Genomic DNA, 18418 nt, shown 5'->3' with positions numbered 1-18418 from the left:
AAAATCTTAAAATATTACAAAATTTTTAACCCTTGGAGAAGGTGGAAAGGCTGGACTATCAATAAAGAGTTAATGCGACTAAGTGCAATAGAAACAGATACAGCGAATAATGTGAATAAAGTGATTATGTACAGTCACTGCAAGTGGAAGCTCTTTGTGCTGTTGCTTTTAGGATGCTTACATATGCACACAGGGCTGTTAGCATTAGGCTCGTTCAAGATGAGCCAGGCCTGCGCAGATTCGATCACCAGCGATTGGCGCACAATGCATGCCACTTAGTTTTGTGTCCAACTTCATCCCGGCTTGCTCTGAGTTATTACAAAAGTGGAGGATGATAAAATTGCAAGAGCGAGGCGGCCGTAGTTTTTAGAGCCAGGCACTGCAGTTGATTGCTTTCCACCGATTGCGCTGACTGGCACTCAGCTGATCTAACAGCTGATTGGTTTAGATGTTGACTCAACAGTGTGACGTTTTAGATGAACTTTCAATTTTTGGTGAATTTCAGAGATTTAAATTTTATTTGTCTGATTTGAAGGTTTATTCTGTGAACAGAAAACATGTTGTGCGACTGATGGTGAAGTTTAGTCATCAGAGACTAAATATATTCATCATAAGCTCTACAGAGTCTACTGTATATTAACATAGACTGTTTTAATTATTAATCAAGCCTGTTTAGCAGCACAGAGACTTGTGGTCAGTGGGATGTGAGGATTCTTATAATAACATCTGTACAGATGTGAAGCCCTGATTATATCTGACTGATCTGTAATGAAAGCTGTTGTCTTGTATTTTTTTCCTCTGAAAATATTAACATATAGTCAAACACAATTTATTTAGCCTGTGTAGTTGAGGCGTCAGGTCTGCTCTGCAGCAGCAAACTAACGTAATGCTGATTTACATGAGAATTCATATAAAATAGAGGGTGAACCATTAACATAAATTACAGATCACCTGTAAAGCATTTTAATAAATCAGTCTATCATAATTAAAACAATTAAAGACTGAGAACAAATTTATACATATATAAGTCTTACAATATTTTTATAAATTGACATCATTCCAGACAGGATGTGAGTGTTTCTGTGTTTTCCTGTACAGACTGAAGGCTGCTGGAAACTGTCCGATTTGGCCGCAGCTTTTTGTTACTGCCTCCTGCTGCAGCCGCCTGGTCTTGTCTACTTTCCAGGCGAGGCGCAGTTCGTCCCTAATGAGCCTATTATTACACATCCATTGTTTCCCCTTTTTTTGAGGTTTTTCAGGTGCTTCTTTTATACTAAGAACCAGGTTTAGCCATGTTAATCTGAGTTATTGGCCCAGCACGCTTCCTCTTGGGCTACTAAACTGAAACTCACCCCAGATGGGACTTGAACCCACAATCCCTGGCTTAGGAGGCCAGTGCCTTATCCATTAGGTCACTGGGGCTACACTTGACTTTGTTGGAGCTATATAGATATATATATCTCACCAAATATAACTAATATGTTTTTAAAAAACATATATATATATATATATATATATACAGTACAGGCCAAAAGTTTGGACACACCTTCTCATTCAATGCGTTTTCTTTATTTTCATGACTATTCACATTGTAGATTCTCACTGAAGGCATCAAAACTATGAATGAAATGAACACATGTGGACTTACGTACTTCTTGAAGGAGTTCCCAGAGGTGTTTAGCACTTGTTGGCCCCTTTGCCTTCACTCTGCGGTCCAGCTTACCCCAAACCATCTCGATTGGGTTCAGGTCCGGTGACTGTGGAGGCCAGGTCATCTGCCGCAGCACTCCATCACTCTCCTTCTTGGTCAAATAGCCCTTACACAGCCTGGAGGTGTGTTTGGGGTGTGGAGGCCAGGTCATCTGCACATTTAAAGTTTTTGCAATTTTCCAGACTGACTGACCTTCATTTCTTAAAGAGAAATGTATGCGGCAGATGACCTGGCCTACATATATATATATATATATATATATATATATATATATATATATATATATATATATATATATGAGATAACTAATATGTTTTAAAAAAATAAATATTAATTATTGAGAATGAAATAACTTCTTTGCAGGTGGAAGAACTCCTTTCTACTCAGCCTTGTTTTCGGCTTGCCTGTCATGGGTCTCATGATTTACATGATGGTGATGGACAGTCAGCACCAGGAACACGGAGGCTCCATGCCTGAGGAGCAGAACATACTGCCTGGCCTCTCCCTCCTCAACTTGGCCTTCTTCCTGCTCTGTACACCTGTGCAGGTAAGGGTGCACAATATTATCTGGTACTGGGGCCTTCATAGTATCTTCTTAATATTTAGGTGAGCTGTACATGGGAATGCAAGTGTAGGATAAATGCAGAGAGTTCATTTAGAGCTTTCTTCTTTCTTACCTCTGAAGGGTCTTGTGTCTTGTGATCCTACAACTTAGTAAATTTATATTTCAACACATGCCTTAGAGCTCTTGGCAGCAGACTGCCTCACCAACCTGGGGTTCATAACTGGCAAGGACTCTTATGAATGAAAATACCACCCATTCTTTCTTTGCTTGGCCTTTAGCAGCAGGGACATTCATCAGAGAGATTTTGTCCTGAGATTGTGGTTTTAATTCAAACATTGTCTGTTTTTCTTTCCCTTAGATCTTTGGAGGCCGATACTTCTACATCCAGGCATACCGCTCATTAAAACACTGCACAGCCAACATGGACGTGCTGATTGTATTGGCCACCTCTATTGCCTACATCTACTCCTGCGTGGTCCTCATTGTAGCCATGGCGGAGCGAGCCAGCCAGAGCCCTGTCACCTTTTTTGACACTCCACCTATGCTGTTTGTGTTCATTGCGCTGGGTCGATGGCTGGAGCATGTTGCAAAAGTAAAAAAAAAGACATGAGACTTGTTTTGGAGTTCTCACCCCAGTTGCCAAAAACAAAGCTGACATTATACATTTCTGCAAACCATGGATATGTTGCACGTTATTGTATGGTGGATACATATGGAAACATATGGTTAGGTTTAAGTAAAAGTTGTAAAAGATCATGTTTTGACTTAGAATACCCCGTTTTGGGGGCAAAATCAGCAAATCACCTGTTCGGAGCCTATAAAGATGCCCAAAAAAAACACAGAAGAGTTGCTAAATAAAACACCCATGTTTGGAGCCCAAAATGCCACCAAAAAAACACAAACAGGTTGCTGCAAAACACCCGTTTCAAACCTAAAAAGCTGCTGAAAAAACACAGACTGCTACCCCATGTTTGGAGCCTAAAAATGCAGCTGGAAAAACACAGAAAAGTCGCCACAAAACACTCATGTTTGGAGCCTAAAAATCCACTGGAAAAATCATAGACATGTCGCTGTGAAACTCCCAGATTGGGACCCTAAAATGCCACCAGAAAAACACAGACAGATTGCTACAAAATCTCCATGTTTTCAGCCTAAAAATCCACTGGAAAAACACTGATGGGTTGCTTCAAAACACCCACGTTTGGAGCTTAAAATGCCATCAGAAAAAGACAGGTTGTTACAAAACACCCAAGTTTGGAGCCTAAATTGCCGCTGTAAAAACAAAACATAAAACATACAAATGTATTCATGGTTTGCAATGTCAATGAAGTGTCATTTTGTTGCTGCTTGAAACTTTAAAAGTTGTCTTTTTCACATTCATAAATTTGTTAGTGGTAAGACTGCTACATTGGAGTGTGTTGCTAAATTAAAGGTGCAATGTGTTTCATTTTGAAACTTCATTCATTTATTATAACACCTTGGACTAATCACCAGAAACAAATGAGATCATGGACAACATAGCTGTTGATCTTCTATGTCTTGCCAGTGGTATTATTGAACCACATTTCCCACAAGCCCTTTCTCTGCCATCTTACACAGGCTTGAGAAGAACGGCTCCCTCTTCATGTTGTTTGTTATGAAGTGGGTCACTAAATATAGATGACACTGTTCTTTGTTTCCAGTGATTAAACTTATGTTACATTTTAGTAATCTATTATTAAAGGCCTACATACGACACACTGCACCTTTAAAATAATCCATAAACATGAGCCCAGACCTTGTTTAAAATTTGTTTGTTGTTTCTGCATTTTTAGAGTAAGACCTCAGAGGCTTTGGCCAAATTGATGTCACTTCAAGCCACTGATGCCACTGTGGTCACTTTGGGACCTGACCACTCCATCATCAGGTGAGACGCACACAATACTCTGAGCAGTTTACAGATTAATATGCTGGATTTTTAACTGTATGTACATTTGTGTACTTCAGTGAGGAGCAGGTGGTAGTGGAGCTAGTGCAGCGAGGTGACATCGTGAAAGTTGTTCCAGGAGGAAAGTTCCCCGTTGATGGGAAGGTGATTGAGGGAAGCTCCATGGCAGACGAGTCCTTGATCACAGGTAGGAGGAAGTGTGGTGAATGTATATCCTGCTGACAGCTGGTTATGGACGACATGAATTAATGCTTCCAGATTGCTGGCTGTTTGAAGCTGGGACATAATTTATGGGGGGACACAGGGGACATGTCCCCCACACTATTGGACCCAGATTTATTAGTTTTGTATTTTTCATTAATTTTTTATTTCTATTTTACTGGTGTTTAAAAGTGGTTGACAGTATTATAGTAGATCTTGGTGGGTCTTAAAGTGTCTAGTTTAAACATTATTAGAGGAGATATATTTTAAAATCTGAAGCTCCATGGGGTTTAATGGAGTTACATTTTTAGTTTATAGTATAAAAGTATAAAAGAGACGGCTCCATTACAAGTCACAAGGTTCACTGACAAAACAATTGTCTTATACTAAACACATTTTCCAAACAGATATAAAATGCTAATGTTATTAGCACAAGCCTATGAAATTTGCCATTGTTTAAATTAGCCTAGCAACTAGCAGAGATTTCCTCTTCTCATATGAAGCCAGGATAAATCCTACATAAGACTTAAATGCTAATTCTGTGGAGGCTTTACTGTCTTCACAATTTATTGTTTCTATCTGTAAAATAAAAGTAAATAAAGCTTCATTTGTCATCGCAATGTGTAGTTACGTTTCTGGGACGTGCACGTTAGGCGTCAGGCTATGGCGTAGACTACGGCGTAGGCTACGGTGTAGGTTACAGCGTAGCCTCTATGTCGACGCAGAGCCTACGCTGTAGGTACGCCGTTGATTCGACACAGAAGGGTAAATCCTGCTCTAAGGGAATTTCTCTAACTGAGACACACACATCCACTTGGACTGAAGAATAAACTGATTTGAATTTTTGTGGTCAAAGGTCAAGGTCAATGTAACCTCACAAAATATGTTTTTGGCCATAACTCAAGAATTCATACACCAATTATGACAAAACTTCACACAAATGTCTCATAGGATAAAATAATGAAGTGATAACATTTTACATCCAAAAGATCAAAGAACAGCTTCACTGTGACACCATAATGTTCTTTTCTGGCCATTATTCAATATCATATCTCAGGAATAGGGGGAAAGACATTTGGTCAGATACTGAATTGTGTAACACTAATCTTGGGTGTCCACCTTGAAACTGTGCTAATTGTATAGATCATCTCTGCTGCTGGGGGAAGCATCCATGTTTTCACAGACATGGATGTAAACTGTAAGAGAAAAGTCTAGTGTGATGTGTTTTGCTCTAAAATATGTTGTGTTCTGTTCTACCTTGGGTAGGAGTATCTGGAAAACGAAATCCCTTTTGAGGCTCTGTAGCTGTACTACCTGTACCCACCCCCCACACATTTGAAATCAAAATTCAGCCACATCTTTGATGCACTGTAGTTTTTGGGAATTAATTCAAGAGTTTCTTGTAGAGAAGCTAACAAGTTAATTATCATAAAAGCAAAGCATTTCTGCAAACCATTAGCCTTTGAGAAAAGTGTTAACATCAGCTTCCTGGTGGCTGTTGTTCAACACAAGCAGCAAACACTGCAGCAGATTCACAAATGTGCCCATAAATGTGAGCTCTGACTGAAACAAGGCAGTTAAATTAAGTCAAGTTTGTTTTTGGCTGTTTTTATGTTTGTAAGTTTGCAACAATCCTGCTTGATTTCAATTTAGAATAGTTATACTTACCATTTGGTAGTGTTTTAATGGATTCATTAGCTGGCACCATTTACCTCCAAACCATTAAGGACATAAAACCCAATTTTACAGCCTTAAAATTAAGTTTTGATAAAACAATCACAGAAAAATTATTTCAAGAGCTTTGTTCATTCTGTTTGCAGAAGGACTTTCTGAATTAACCATTTGTATAATTGGTGAAGTTTCTTTGGTAACATCTTTTTTGGTCTGCCTTTCTGCTTCCATCAGGTGAGCCGATGCCTGTCAGTAAGAAGGTGGGCAGTTTGGTGATCGCCGGTTCTATCAACGCTCACGGTGCCCTCCTGGTGGAGGCCACTCACGTTGGTGCAGACACAACTCTGTCTCAAATAGTTAAACTGGTGGAAGAGGCCCAGACCTCGAAGGTAAGAGGCAGTTTGAGCTTGATCCTCTCATTTATAGCTTTATAAAAAAAAGTGATGGTCAGTGTGCGGGGTTCCTTCTTTTCTTTCTGAGTTGATGTTTTCACAAATGAAAACACAATATGCTGCTTGAACTGCAAAAAGAAAAAAAAAGGTCACGTTTGTCCTTTAATATCAAATGTATTACCATTCAAACCTGTTGTTGTTGTTGTTGTTGTTAAACAAGAAAAAAATCTGCCAGTTCTTAAAGGAATACTTAAAAAAAATTAAGTAGGGATGTATAAGGCAGAGTCCTGCACAGGTTTGTTTTTGAAAACCTGCACCCGCCTGTAAAGTTCAGTCCCAGAACCGACCTGTTACCTATCATTATGTCTAAGTCAAAGCCGCACCCGCCCACACCCGTGAATAAACACACACAGGCTACAGTCACTTGCATTAACCTGGGTTCTCTGTTTTTTAATTACAAATCCAGTGGAGGAACAGTGTCTTTCACTGACTGTGCTCGATGCTGAGATGGTGAAAACATTAAATCACTGCCAGGTTAGGAAACATTTTAGCATGCTTCCTCCACCACCATAAATCCTCAAAAGGATCCTCCTTGAGTGTCTTGAACTCGATGTAGGCTGCCACCTCATCCTCAGGCTGCAAAGTTTCATCAGTTGAGTCCCATACATTGGTGACAAATGTAACAACAGTGCCAAAGTTTCAACTTGTGTCACTGACTTTCAAAATAAAAGGAACTGTGGCTTGATAATGGTGATTTAGATGTGAAAATATTACACATATACTGCACATCTTTTTACTTTGTTTTATTTTGAGAAATAAAAAACACCTGCATGTAGTACATTTTTGCAATGTACATTTTACATTTTTTATATATGTATGTATTTTTATTTATTTTTTACCTGTTACACAGCTTTTTGTGGGTTACCCATCGGGTACCAAGCCCGGTGCAGGACTCTGGTATAAGGTACCTATCCATAGTCAGTGTATTACCCACAGTAGGTGTCAGTGGACATGCCCCCAGTTTGGGCAGCAGCAAAAAATTGTTTTGCCATTTAAAAAAATCAATATCAGTTTAAATGTATGCTATATGTAGAATATTTTCACCTTGTTGTCAGAGGGTGATTTTTAATGGGGGAACTGAAGCTGTTATATTGATCTCTTCAAAACCATCTTCTACTGCTGCTTCGATCAGTTGTCATTGTGTGACAAACAGATTCACTAAAAGTCACACACTAACACAGACAAACTTACTGATTGAGGCAGTGGAAGACCTGTAGCTCCTGTGTGCAGCAAGCTAAAATTGCAATTTTTGTTAATGGAGTCTGGGGTTGAAGAGATCAATATAACAGCTTCAGTTCCCCATTGGAAAAGTCTGTCTGACTGCAAAGTAAAGTGGTGAAAATATTCTAAACACAGCATACACCTAAGCTGATATTGATTTGTTCACTTGGCTTAATACATTTTTCTGCTGCCCCTGACTACATCAGTGCATTGCTCAGCTTCAGGTACTCCTGCCTGCTTCTCCAAACTCTGAGTGCTCTGATCGCTATCTACTGTAGGTATTATACTGACTATGGAAAAGCACCTCATACAACCCCACTTCAAAAGATCTGATCTATCCCTTTAAAATTCAACATGCCGTTTCAGATTTTCTAAAAAATGAGTGTCCTGGAAAGAGGAAAATGGACAGGACAGGTAAGTGTGAAAGGGGGAGAGAGAAGGGGGAATGACATGCAGCAATGGGCCACAGGCTGGATTCGAACCCAGGCCACTGCGGCAACAGCCTTGTACATGGGGCGCCTGCTCTACCACTAAGCCACCGACGCCCCTAATTCATTTTTAATAATAAAAAAAGATTTAAGAAAGAATCTATCTTTGCTGTGGTGCAAGCTGACGTTTTCTCATCCTAATACTTTTTTTTTTAAATTATATTTGGGTTTTACTTCTCTCTTATTCACTGTTAAATCAGCGTCATACACCATGGTTGAATCACTGTTGAATTATGTTTTGATTTTGAGACATGAATTAACATTGATTTCGCAATTTTGTTTTATAAGCTGTAAATGTTGTTTCAAAATTGTTTTAATGTTGAAACAGATCTTTCTCAGATTTCAATGTTGATTAATGAGAATTTTGTTAACTTTTTTATGACCATCAGAATTAAATGTTGTTTTAATGTTGAAACAGCAACTGACATAATTTCAACCACTTTTAAACTTTGAAGGTTGGTCGTGTGCCAGCTGGGTACATAATTAGTGAAGATGGATTTAGCGTTATCCAAATACATGTACAGAGATGCACCTTTGTTTATATTTTCATTATTAACAGAAACACTAAAAGACAAGTTTATTTATATAGGACTTGTATAGGACATTTCAGCACTAAGGCAGTTTAAAGTGCTGTACATAAAACATCAAAAACATTGAGATAAAGTGCAAGAAAACACATTATAAAAGAACATTTAAATAGACCCAAAAACAGTATTTAAAGAGCCAAGAGAATAGAAAGCAAAACAAGCTATAATAGAGTAAGACAGGTATAAAATAACACACAAAGTCAGAAACATAAATGAGCATGAAGAGCAAAGATGCAATAGAAATATTTCCTCTCTTCTCTCTTGTGTTTGTTCAGGCGCCCATCCAGCAGTTTGCAGACAGGCTCAGTGGTTACTTTGTGCCCTTCATAGTCATTGTCTCTGTGCTGACGCTGGTGGCCTGGCTGGCAGTTGGGTTTGTCAACTTTGACATTGTGAAGGAGAATTTCCCGGTAGGTGTGTCACAAATGTTTTGATATGCAAACAAAAGCTGCTTTCAGAGAGATTTAAAAGGAAGTATTCATGATGTCACTGCAATAACTCTTTCTCTTCCTCTCAGGGTTACAACCAAAACATCTCCAAGGCGGAGGTCATCGTCCGCTTTGCCTTTCAGGCATCCATCACAGTTCTGTCCATTGCCTGCCCCTGCTCTCTGGGGCTGGCAACCCCGACAGCTGTAATGGTGGGCACAGGAGTCGGAGCTCAGAACGGGATCCTCATTAAAGGAGGCGAGCCACTGGAGATGGCACACAAGGTCTTTACATCCTGCTTCTGCTGTTATTAGCATTTTGATACTTGTATGTTATTAGATTTATTGTTAGTTTTTATTATTACTTTAATACAACAAAGAGTACAAAAATGTTCCCAGCCTTCATCTAATCCACATCACAATCATAGAAAAGTAGGGAGGACAATTATTTGTAGCTCTTCATATAATAAGCATAACATTGAAGTCCTTGCACGTAGTTACCTCTTACCTGTAGTGCTATTTATCAATTTAGATTGTTTTGATGTGAGTTGCCAAGTCTTGGAGATATCGGCCTTCTCTCCAGTGGAGATGTCTGCCTCCCCTCAAAGCCAGACCCCACTGACAAAAACTGTAATTTTACGTCACTGAACACAGGAGCTGCTGATCCACCGCTACCTTTATCAGTTGCTTTGTTTGTGTTATTGTGTGACTTTGGTGAATCCAGATTAACTCTTTAAAAACCCCAAAGTCGGGGCAGCACGGTGGTGTGGTGGTTAGCACTCTCGCCTCACAGCAAGAGGGTTGCCGGCTCGATCCCGGACATGGGAGCCCTTCTGTGCGGAGTTTGCATGTTCTCCCCGTGTCAGCATGGGTTCTCTCCAGGCACTCCGGCTTCCTCCCACAGTCCAAAGACATGCAGATTGGGGACTAGGTTAATTGATAACTCTAAATTGTCCGTAGGTGTGAATGTGAGCGTGAATGGTTGTTTGTCTCTATGTGTCAGCCCTGCGATAGTCTGGCAACCTGTCCAAGGTGAACCCTGCCTCTCGCCCGATGTCAGCTGGGATAGGCTCCAGCCCCCCCGCGACCCTCAAGAGGATGAAGCGGTTAGAAGATGAATGAATGAATGAACTCAACATCAATGTCTCTTTCCAGAAATCATGACCCAGTTACGCAAGATAATCCACAGACCTCGTTCTGAGCAGTATCGTATAGGAGCTATTGTCTGTCTACCGAACTACAGCTGCTAACCATATAGAGGAGCAAAACAAGTAGGCCACTTAGCTCAGCTGCTTAGAGTGTGGTGCTAATAATACCAAGGTCATAGGTTCGTTCCCTATACTGGCCAATTTGGCATTTCGGTTACCCACTTGGGCACTGGGAAATAGCGATGAGATACACCAGTAATCGCACTAATACTTGGCCAAAAATACCCTTGAAAAACTCGACAGCAATTTCTCATTCCAGAATTCATGACCTGGTTACTCAAGATAATCCACAGACCTTGTTGTCAACAGTTTCATGTGTTTCTTTCTACCAAACTACAACCCCCAACTGTATCACTGCACGGAAGGAAGCATGCAATGGTAACTCACCAAAAAAATAAAGATTGATAAAAAGCACTACAGGCTTTTTTTTTTCTTTTTTTGACACTGTAACACCTCCATCTGTTGTGGATATATTTTTATGAGGGGTGGGTGTAACAAAAATTAACATAAATGTGGAGGTGATGAAAAATACACGTGAAATGAAAAATAGAGTGATAAATGCTTTTGGGCAGAGGTAACAAAAAGTGTCAATGTAAATTATGTCAGTTGGGTGTTGTGAATGATAAATGGTAGACAAATTAATGAAATTACTTGATAATTTATAGCTCTATTTTTCAAGTCACATTCTTTTTATTACTTACACTATTAATTCTTAAGCATTTTCATCACTTTTATTTTTATGCCTCCGTACCAGCAAAAGCTGTGACTGGAGGCATTATGTTTCCTGGTTTGTCCATCCATCCCATTCTTGTGAACGCAATATCTCAAGAACGCAAAGAGGGAATTTCTTCAGATTTGGCACAAAAATCCACTTGCACTCGATGATAAACTAATGGATTATGGTGGTCAAAGGTCAAGGCCACTGTGACCTTGCACCCACTTATCCTCGTGAAAGTGATGCCTCAAGAACACCTTGAGCTCAAATTTGACCACTGAGTGTCCACTCGGAGTTCAGAATAAACTGATTAAAATTTGGTGGTCGAAGGTCAAAGTATATGATGAAGTGATGACATTTTATATCCAAAAGATCAAAGGTCAACTTCACTGTGACATCATAATGGTCTGCAAAAACACTTTATAGGCTATCACTTGACATCATTTATCAGGAAAAGAAGGGGAGACACTTTGGTCAGATACTGAATTGGTGACACTTATCTTGGGTGTCCATGTTTTCACAGACATAGATGTAAACTGTAAGTGCAACTTGACTGCTTTGTGGAGGCTAATGTCTAATTTTCAATATTTTTTGTCACTTCCACCCTTAAGGCCACTTTATTAAAAAATAAATGGCAATTTCAGGTTGGGAATGAGACTCTAAGAAATCATAACTGTTGATGATGAAATCAGCTTTAAATTAATCAAATCACTTGATGATTTATCACTTATTTTCCTTTAACATCCATCCATCCTCTATTTCTTAACTCACATGCATTTTCATCACCTCTTTTTTTATCAGTTAATTTTGTTACTTCAACACCTCGTAGTCTTTACATGACATTTCCTGTGCACATTTTCCCAAAGACCCAAAGAGGAAGACGCCTTTAGGTTTTGGTGACTTTTCCCCTCGTTCCTGACCTCAGCACTCCCAAAATTACTTCCTTCGGGGGGGAAAAAAGTCAGAGGATTATTTATTTATTTTACCTGTAATCCAGCTGCAGGTCGCGGGTCTTCAAAGGTATTTTCATGATCTGCACAGAATGATAAAATGACTGCCTGGGGGCAAAAACAACGTTTAAATCCAACATACTTCCGTGAGAACGGCACAGGCCGTGGAAACACTGGATTTTTACTTTAGCTTTGCTTCAAACAAATCTTTTATCATTCTGAGCAGACTGCACACATCAATGACTTCACAAAAATACACATGGTGGTGAACATTTCTGATGGATAACAGGTGAATAAGTAACATTCATTGTAAAGTGCTGCCATCACACCATCGAAAATCTACTTACTACACAAAGATGATCAAAAAGAAAACATTAAATAGATGATGGAATCATGATTGGTGTTTCTGCTTCCTCAGATCAGCGTGGTGATGTTTGATAAGACGGGTACAATCACAAATGGAGTACCGCAGGTCACCCGTGTGTTGGTATTGTGGGAAATGGCCCGCATGCCTCTGAGGAAGATCCTGGCAGTTGTTGGTACAGCGGAGGCCAGCAGCGAGCACCCCCTGGGCACAGCAGTTGCCAAACACTGCAAAGAGGTAAGAGGGATGCTTCTGTGTGTGTGCATGTGTGTTTCAAAGTCTCCCTAAAAACCACAAGTTTGTGTTTTTATGCTCAGTGAAGCAACTGTGTGTTTGCATGTTAACAGGAGCTGGGCTGTGACTTGCTGGGTTACTGCCAGGACTTCCAGGCAGTGCCCGGGTGTGGGATCAGCTGCCGGGTTTCCAACGTGGAACATCTGCTGCAGCAGCAGAATGACGAGCATTTCCTGCTGCCAGGAGCCACCACTGACGAAAGCAGCCTGCTGTCTGCTGCCGAGGCCACGCCTGCAGGTGATGGCTTTTCTGGGATTACACGCAGAATTATACATCTGCCTCCTGATGTTTAAAGGACTGCTTTCATTGTATTCCAGCTCAGATTCATGGCATTAATTTATCTGCTTTCCCCTTTATTTGAATGTCGCCTGAGCTGTCTGGCTCTAGACAATCATCTGCCTTTAAACAACTACATTATGTAAGGTATTCATTTGTTGTTGTTGTAGTCAACATCCCTCTTTTTATCAGCCTAAACCAACAGAACAACCAGGTCTGTAAGCTCAGATGTTTAGAGCATGGTGCTAATAATACCAAGGTCATGGGTTCAAATCCCATACTGGTCAGTATTTAGAATTTCCATACTGGGCATTGTTTCCATTCAGGAGCAATGTGTGCTGGCTCACAAATCAGTCCCTGTAATGTGACCATAGCCAAGATGTATTGGTAATAAAGCTCTTAATGAAAGGAAACAATAAGATAAACCAAGTTCTTGTTAACCACATCATGTTATAAAATAAATATACCTTTATTATCCTTAAAGGGTAGGTTAGATGTATTTCAGCCTTGACCCTGTTTTCCTTTTTTTTGTGTAATTGATAATGGGAACAACATTTTTTGAAATTGTTCCAGTTCTGTGTGAGAGTGTTGCAGCTGGCAGCGTGAATGAAATGCAATGTAACCACCTGGGGCAATTGTGCATTGTCAATTTACGCCCACTGAAAGTTTGTTTTTGTGTCTGACAGCATTATGGAAAGGATCCCTACAGAGATAGACCTTTTAGTTAAAGAGTAATATCCTTTTTCTTTAATCAGAAACAGCCATAGACCGCGGAACCGGGGGGGCCAGGGGGGCCATGGTCCGGGTAACTTTTGTACTCTGACATAAAGGGCTGCATTGGGACCCGGCGGGACCCAACGCAAATAGTAATAGTCATTTTGATCCACACTCCACCAGTTGGTGGCGGTAATGGGCCAATTCGCTGTTTGCCAACTGCCATTAAACAGTAGAAGAAGAAGAAGAAAAATAAGAAGAAGAAGAAGATCTAGCCTAGCGACGGGATGTCAACACAGGAACTTGGTGCACATGCATGGGCGTTTCCACTCCATATTTATTCATAAATGGACGAATATGCTCTGAACCAGCTTTAATACCAATTTGCCGCTTCCTCCACCTGTCTGTCAGCTCCATCTGTCATGAGACAAACATGAAAGAAGACGTGCAGTTTATTGTGTTTCACCGGCGACGAGCTCTCATTATGAGCGACTATTACGCACGTCTGCGCGCTCTTTACAACTCACTGTGTGAACCTATGTTGCATAGGCTAATGAAGATTTGCCCCCTCGTAATTTTTAACCGCTCCGTCAGTAACTTCATCCTGGCGCTGGGCTTGCCTTAACCTCAATCACTGCGTGATTATATAAAGGTAGAAAAATGAATAAAATACAGAGGAGGAGAATAGAATATGAAACAGCCTTTATTTCATTAAAAACTAAATGAAAACAACGAAATAGGAGCTCTGTTCCTGACCAGTGCGTCAAAAGACATGCAGGCCAGGGAAATGAAACAAACAACCCCATGAATCTCTTTATTAATAGTCTATAATATGACGTGTTTTCTCCTGCGGGACAGGAGAAGACACAAAATCAATGCATCTCTATTATTGTGCGGGCATAAATTCTCAGAGATTTGCGGGAGCGGGCGGGAGTGGACATACACATTGCGGGTGCGGGTGGGAGTGTAACACACACGTTGCGGGAGCGGGCGGTAATGGTCAGAAATTCAGCGGAGCGGGCAGGAGCGTGATGAAGAAAACAGTCCCGCGCAGGGCTCTACTCTGACAAACTATTTTATATGAATAAAATCCTAAATTGTAGCCTATCTGTGTTTTTACGAGCCAAGTCACCACACACCTTCACTCACTCTCACCAGCTGCTGCCGATAAAAAAAAACTCCCACTGACTGCTGCATATTGATTTGATATTAGTGTGCCTATCAAGTGCATTGTTTATCAGTACGTCATGCATGAGCGTCGCGAACTAACGGCGGGCACTTGCGCTGGCTGCATCTGGGAAAATGAAGAGACAGAAGTCGATATCTGATTTTCTTCAAGTAAACAGAAAAAACAAAATGATCAAATTACTCCAGCTTCCACTGTGACCTCATCTGTGCGTTTATGTATAAATAGGCTTGGCCTGTTGTATGTGAATGTTAGAGTGGGATCAGAGGGGTTAATCTGAGCAAGCATGTGTTCGTGTTCATGCGTGTACTGTAGATGTGACTGTGTGGCGTCGGAATAAAAAAAAGTGCTCCGCAACGTCAGTAATATCATCTGTTTCAATGCATATGCCCCCCCCACCCCCTCCGCGTGACTTGAAATTATGGCCCCCCCTTGTTCAGAAGCGTTCCGCGGTCCATGGAAACAGCCCTAAAATTGCCATCACCTATCCCAGGTGTGGGCACAGTTCCCCTTTTTATAAGCCTAAACTAAACCACCACAGTAAGTAGGCTGGTTAGCTAAGAAGGTTAGAGCGTGGTGTTAAAAATGCTAAGGCCATGGGTTCAATCCCAATACTGGCCAGTATTTAACATTTACTGGCCAAGATTCCCATTCAGGAACTATAGCCCCTATAGCCACTTTCATCATGGTACCTTTGGAACCAAAACTAACCCATCGGATCCCCCAGGCGCCTTTTCTCTAAACTTTGCCGAACAACAAGAGCAATGGCTCATCTTGAGTATCTTTTAGCCCAGTTCAGACCTCAGATTCCAGATGAGACAAAACCGTTTCAGAAGGTTACACAGAAAAGTTGCAGTGGTGTGAACTGGCTGTCTGAACTTGACTCAAGCCGGCTGATGGTGTCACCTGCAACTCAGCTGGTCAAATCACCAGCGGCCGGTTTTAGAACATAAAGCACGTCCCCTGTTTCAACAGAACGTTTTAAAACGTTTTAGAACGTTGCCGATCGGTGCATTGCAAATAGCTGCCTGTTTGAACTCTTCTTGTCGCCAGTCTTTGCTCTGAACTGGGTTTTAGCGAAGCTAGCTATGGATTCCAAATCCAGAAAGGAAAAGTCCTGGAGGAAAATAATAAACTCAATAGTGCATAGACAGATTTGTTCACTTTCACCGCCAGCGCTACAAAGTACCAAATATTCATAATACCTTTTTACAAAGTAGCCACCTTATAGTAAAACATATTAATGATTTGACCTGTTAGTAATGTTGATGAGCTGATTTAGACTTACTAAGGCTGTGTCACCTTTAACATAAGGCTCAAATATATTTTCGGCTCCAGGCAGATTTAATTTTCTTTCTTTTTTGTGGACCAAAAATGGCTCTTCTGGTAGTTGGTGACCCCTGGCCTATTCCACCAGACTCAATTTAAAGGATAACTTCGGTATTTTTCAACCGGGGTTCTATTTCCCCATGTGTATGTGTGCGTATGATTCATAGGTACCACTCGTTCTAAAATTGGTTCAGTATGGAGGGAGGCGGATGCAGCTGGCAGCCGCAAAACGAGCTAAAACGGTAACGGGAGCAAATGCGTCCCATATAAGTTTGCGCATTAAAAGTGCTTTTTTTCGCCACTGACCAGTTCAGATCACCAGTGCTATCTCTGTAAATAGCATACTAAGGGTTTCGAACATTGTTTATATAACATTACCTCCACTGTGTCTGTAGCTCTCTTTACTCGTGGGACAGCCGTATTCTTGAGGAAGAGGTGTTTCGGGATTGGATGTCTTCTCTTCTTCAGCTGGCAGTAGTCATCTTGGGAGAAGTGAGCACTGCAGACCTGGTGGTCTGCAAGGTGCAGTTTCTGGGGAGGAGTGCTAGCATCCATTTGTAGCACAACTAGCCACAACTTCAGCATCTCGCCATCTGACAAAGGCAGCCTATGAAAGCTAAGCTAAGCACAAACACGAACCATTGTTTTCAATCGATGCAGTAAAACTCTCAACTGTACTCTGGGACAACCAGCACCACTCTGAGCGGCGCTCAGCACGGCTCCTCTGTTTTCTTCCGGCGACAAGCAAAGCTCTCGCGAGATGACGTCACAGCCCAGAGGAAGTGAAGGGTAAGGGAAACGCTTAGTATGCTATTTACAGAGATAGCACTGGCGATCTGAACCAGTCAGTGGCGATAAAAAGCACTTTTAATGCGCAAACATAAACGGGATGCATTTGCCCCCGTTACCGTTTTAGCTCGTTTCGCGGCTGCCAGCTGCATCCGCCTCTCTCAATACTGAACCAATTTTAGAACGAGTTGTACCTATGAATCATACGTACACATGCACATGGGGAAATAGGGCCCAGGTTGAAAAATACCAAAGTTATTCTTTAAATAAATAGAAATTTTATCATCGTAAAACAAAATTCATCCAAACTCAATAAAAATAAAATAAAACTCACAAAAGTGTTGTTGGTTTGTCTTACTGCTGTTCCAACAATCACCAACTCTAGTTTGGTTGAAATAAACTTTTACTTTACTCAATTAGATGTGAAAACATGCTTACTCTATACATGCTTAAATAATGCTTTTTTTAAAAAATGGAGTCTGGTGGGTTTGGGTATTAGTCACTTAGGCGTAAAAACATGGAAAAATAGGGTCCAGGTTGGGAAATATTTAACTTAACCCTTTAATTTACACCCGAAGAACACACAAAACAGCTCTATCTGCCATTACCTTGTCCTCACTCATAGACATTCAGTTTGATTTTTCCAGTATTTCTTTGCTGTCAGCAGGTGAACCTTTATCGTACTCTGTCCTGATTGGGAACAGAGAGTGGATGAGGAGGAATGGTCATCACATCGGAGCAGACGTTGATGCCGCCATGTCCAGCCACGAGACGAAAGGGCAGACTGCTATCCTGGTGGCCATAGATGGTGAGGATAAAACCTTAAAAAAAAAACAACAACACTGACATTTACTTTTATCTTTTATCATTCACCTCATGTTGTATGTATGTTCTCTGTAGGTGTGCTGTGTGCCATGTTAGCCATTGCAGACACGGTGAAAGCAGAGGCAGCATTAGCAGTGCATACGCTCAACAGCATGGGCATTGACGTGGTTATGATAACGGGAGATAACAGGTGCACAGCTAAAGCCATAGCTGCACAGGTAAATAAACATTTATAAAGGAGTCTTTAAAAAGGCTGCAGAGTTATATGAGATAAAATGAAATTAATTTTTGTATGAGCTCAGGTGGGGATCAGAAAGTTGTTTGCAGAGGTGTTGCCTTCACATAAGGTGGCAAAAGTGCAAGAGCTTCAGGAACAAGGCAAGCGAGTGGCAATGGTGGGGGACGGTGTCAATGACTCGCCCGCCCTGGCTCGGGCCGACGTTGGCATTGCCATCGGCACGGGCACCGACGTGGCTATTGAGGCGGCTGACATTGTCCTCATTCGAGTAGGTGACACC

The 18418-nt window shown here is 41.0% G+C and overlaps 2 protein-coding genes and 1 non-coding gene across 5 annotated transcripts in view; 1 reads left to right on the top strand and 2 right to left on the bottom strand.

The window, feature by feature from the left end:
* LOC125885000 (uncharacterized) overlaps window positions 1–18418 on the bottom strand; it is a 385446-nt gene that overhangs the window by 90014 nt on the left and 277014 nt on the right. The gene's annotated exons all lie outside the window — the stretch shown is intronic.
* Window positions 1–18418, top strand: part of atp7b (ATPase copper transporting beta) — a 50894-nt gene that overhangs the window by 22203 nt on the left and 10273 nt on the right. The window contains exons 7-18 of one of the 3 annotated variants that reach the window (XM_049570288.1): window positions 2075–2258; window positions 2635–2868; window positions 4091–4182; window positions 4263–4390; window positions 6310–6464; window positions 9099–9233; window positions 9341–9535; window positions 12542–12724; window positions 12835–13018; window positions 17743–17883; window positions 17976–18118; window positions 18203–18406. In XM_049570288.1, the coding sequence (XP_049426245.1) occupies window positions 2075–2258; window positions 2635–2868; window positions 4091–4182; window positions 4263–4390; window positions 6310–6464; window positions 9099–9233; window positions 9341–9535; window positions 12542–12724; window positions 12835–13018; window positions 17743–17883; window positions 17976–18118; window positions 18203–18406 (1978 nt within the window). Of the gene's footprint in view, window positions 1–2074; window positions 2259–2634; window positions 2869–4090; window positions 4183–4262; window positions 4391–6309; window positions 6465–9098; window positions 9234–9340; window positions 9536–12541; window positions 12725–12834; window positions 13019–17739; window positions 17884–17975; window positions 18407–18418 lie in introns of those variants that run through there. The other 2 variants (XM_049570287.1, XM_049570289.1) reach the window with 2 other exon arrangements.
* On the bottom strand, window positions 1350–1422 carry trnar-ccu (transfer RNA arginine (anticodon CCU)). Its single transcript has one exon. It is a non-coding gene; the product is annotated as a tRNA-Arg (tRNA).

This window comes from Epinephelus fuscoguttatus, linkage group LG24 (assembly GCF_011397635.1).
Source record: "Epinephelus fuscoguttatus linkage group LG24, E.fuscoguttatus.final_Chr_v1".
In the NCBI taxonomy this organism is placed as follows: Eukaryota; Metazoa; Chordata; class Actinopteri; order Perciformes; family Serranidae; genus Epinephelus; species Epinephelus fuscoguttatus.
The sequence above is the reverse complement of the archived record's forward strand: the minus strand, read 5'-3'. Positions and strand labels throughout refer to the sequence as shown.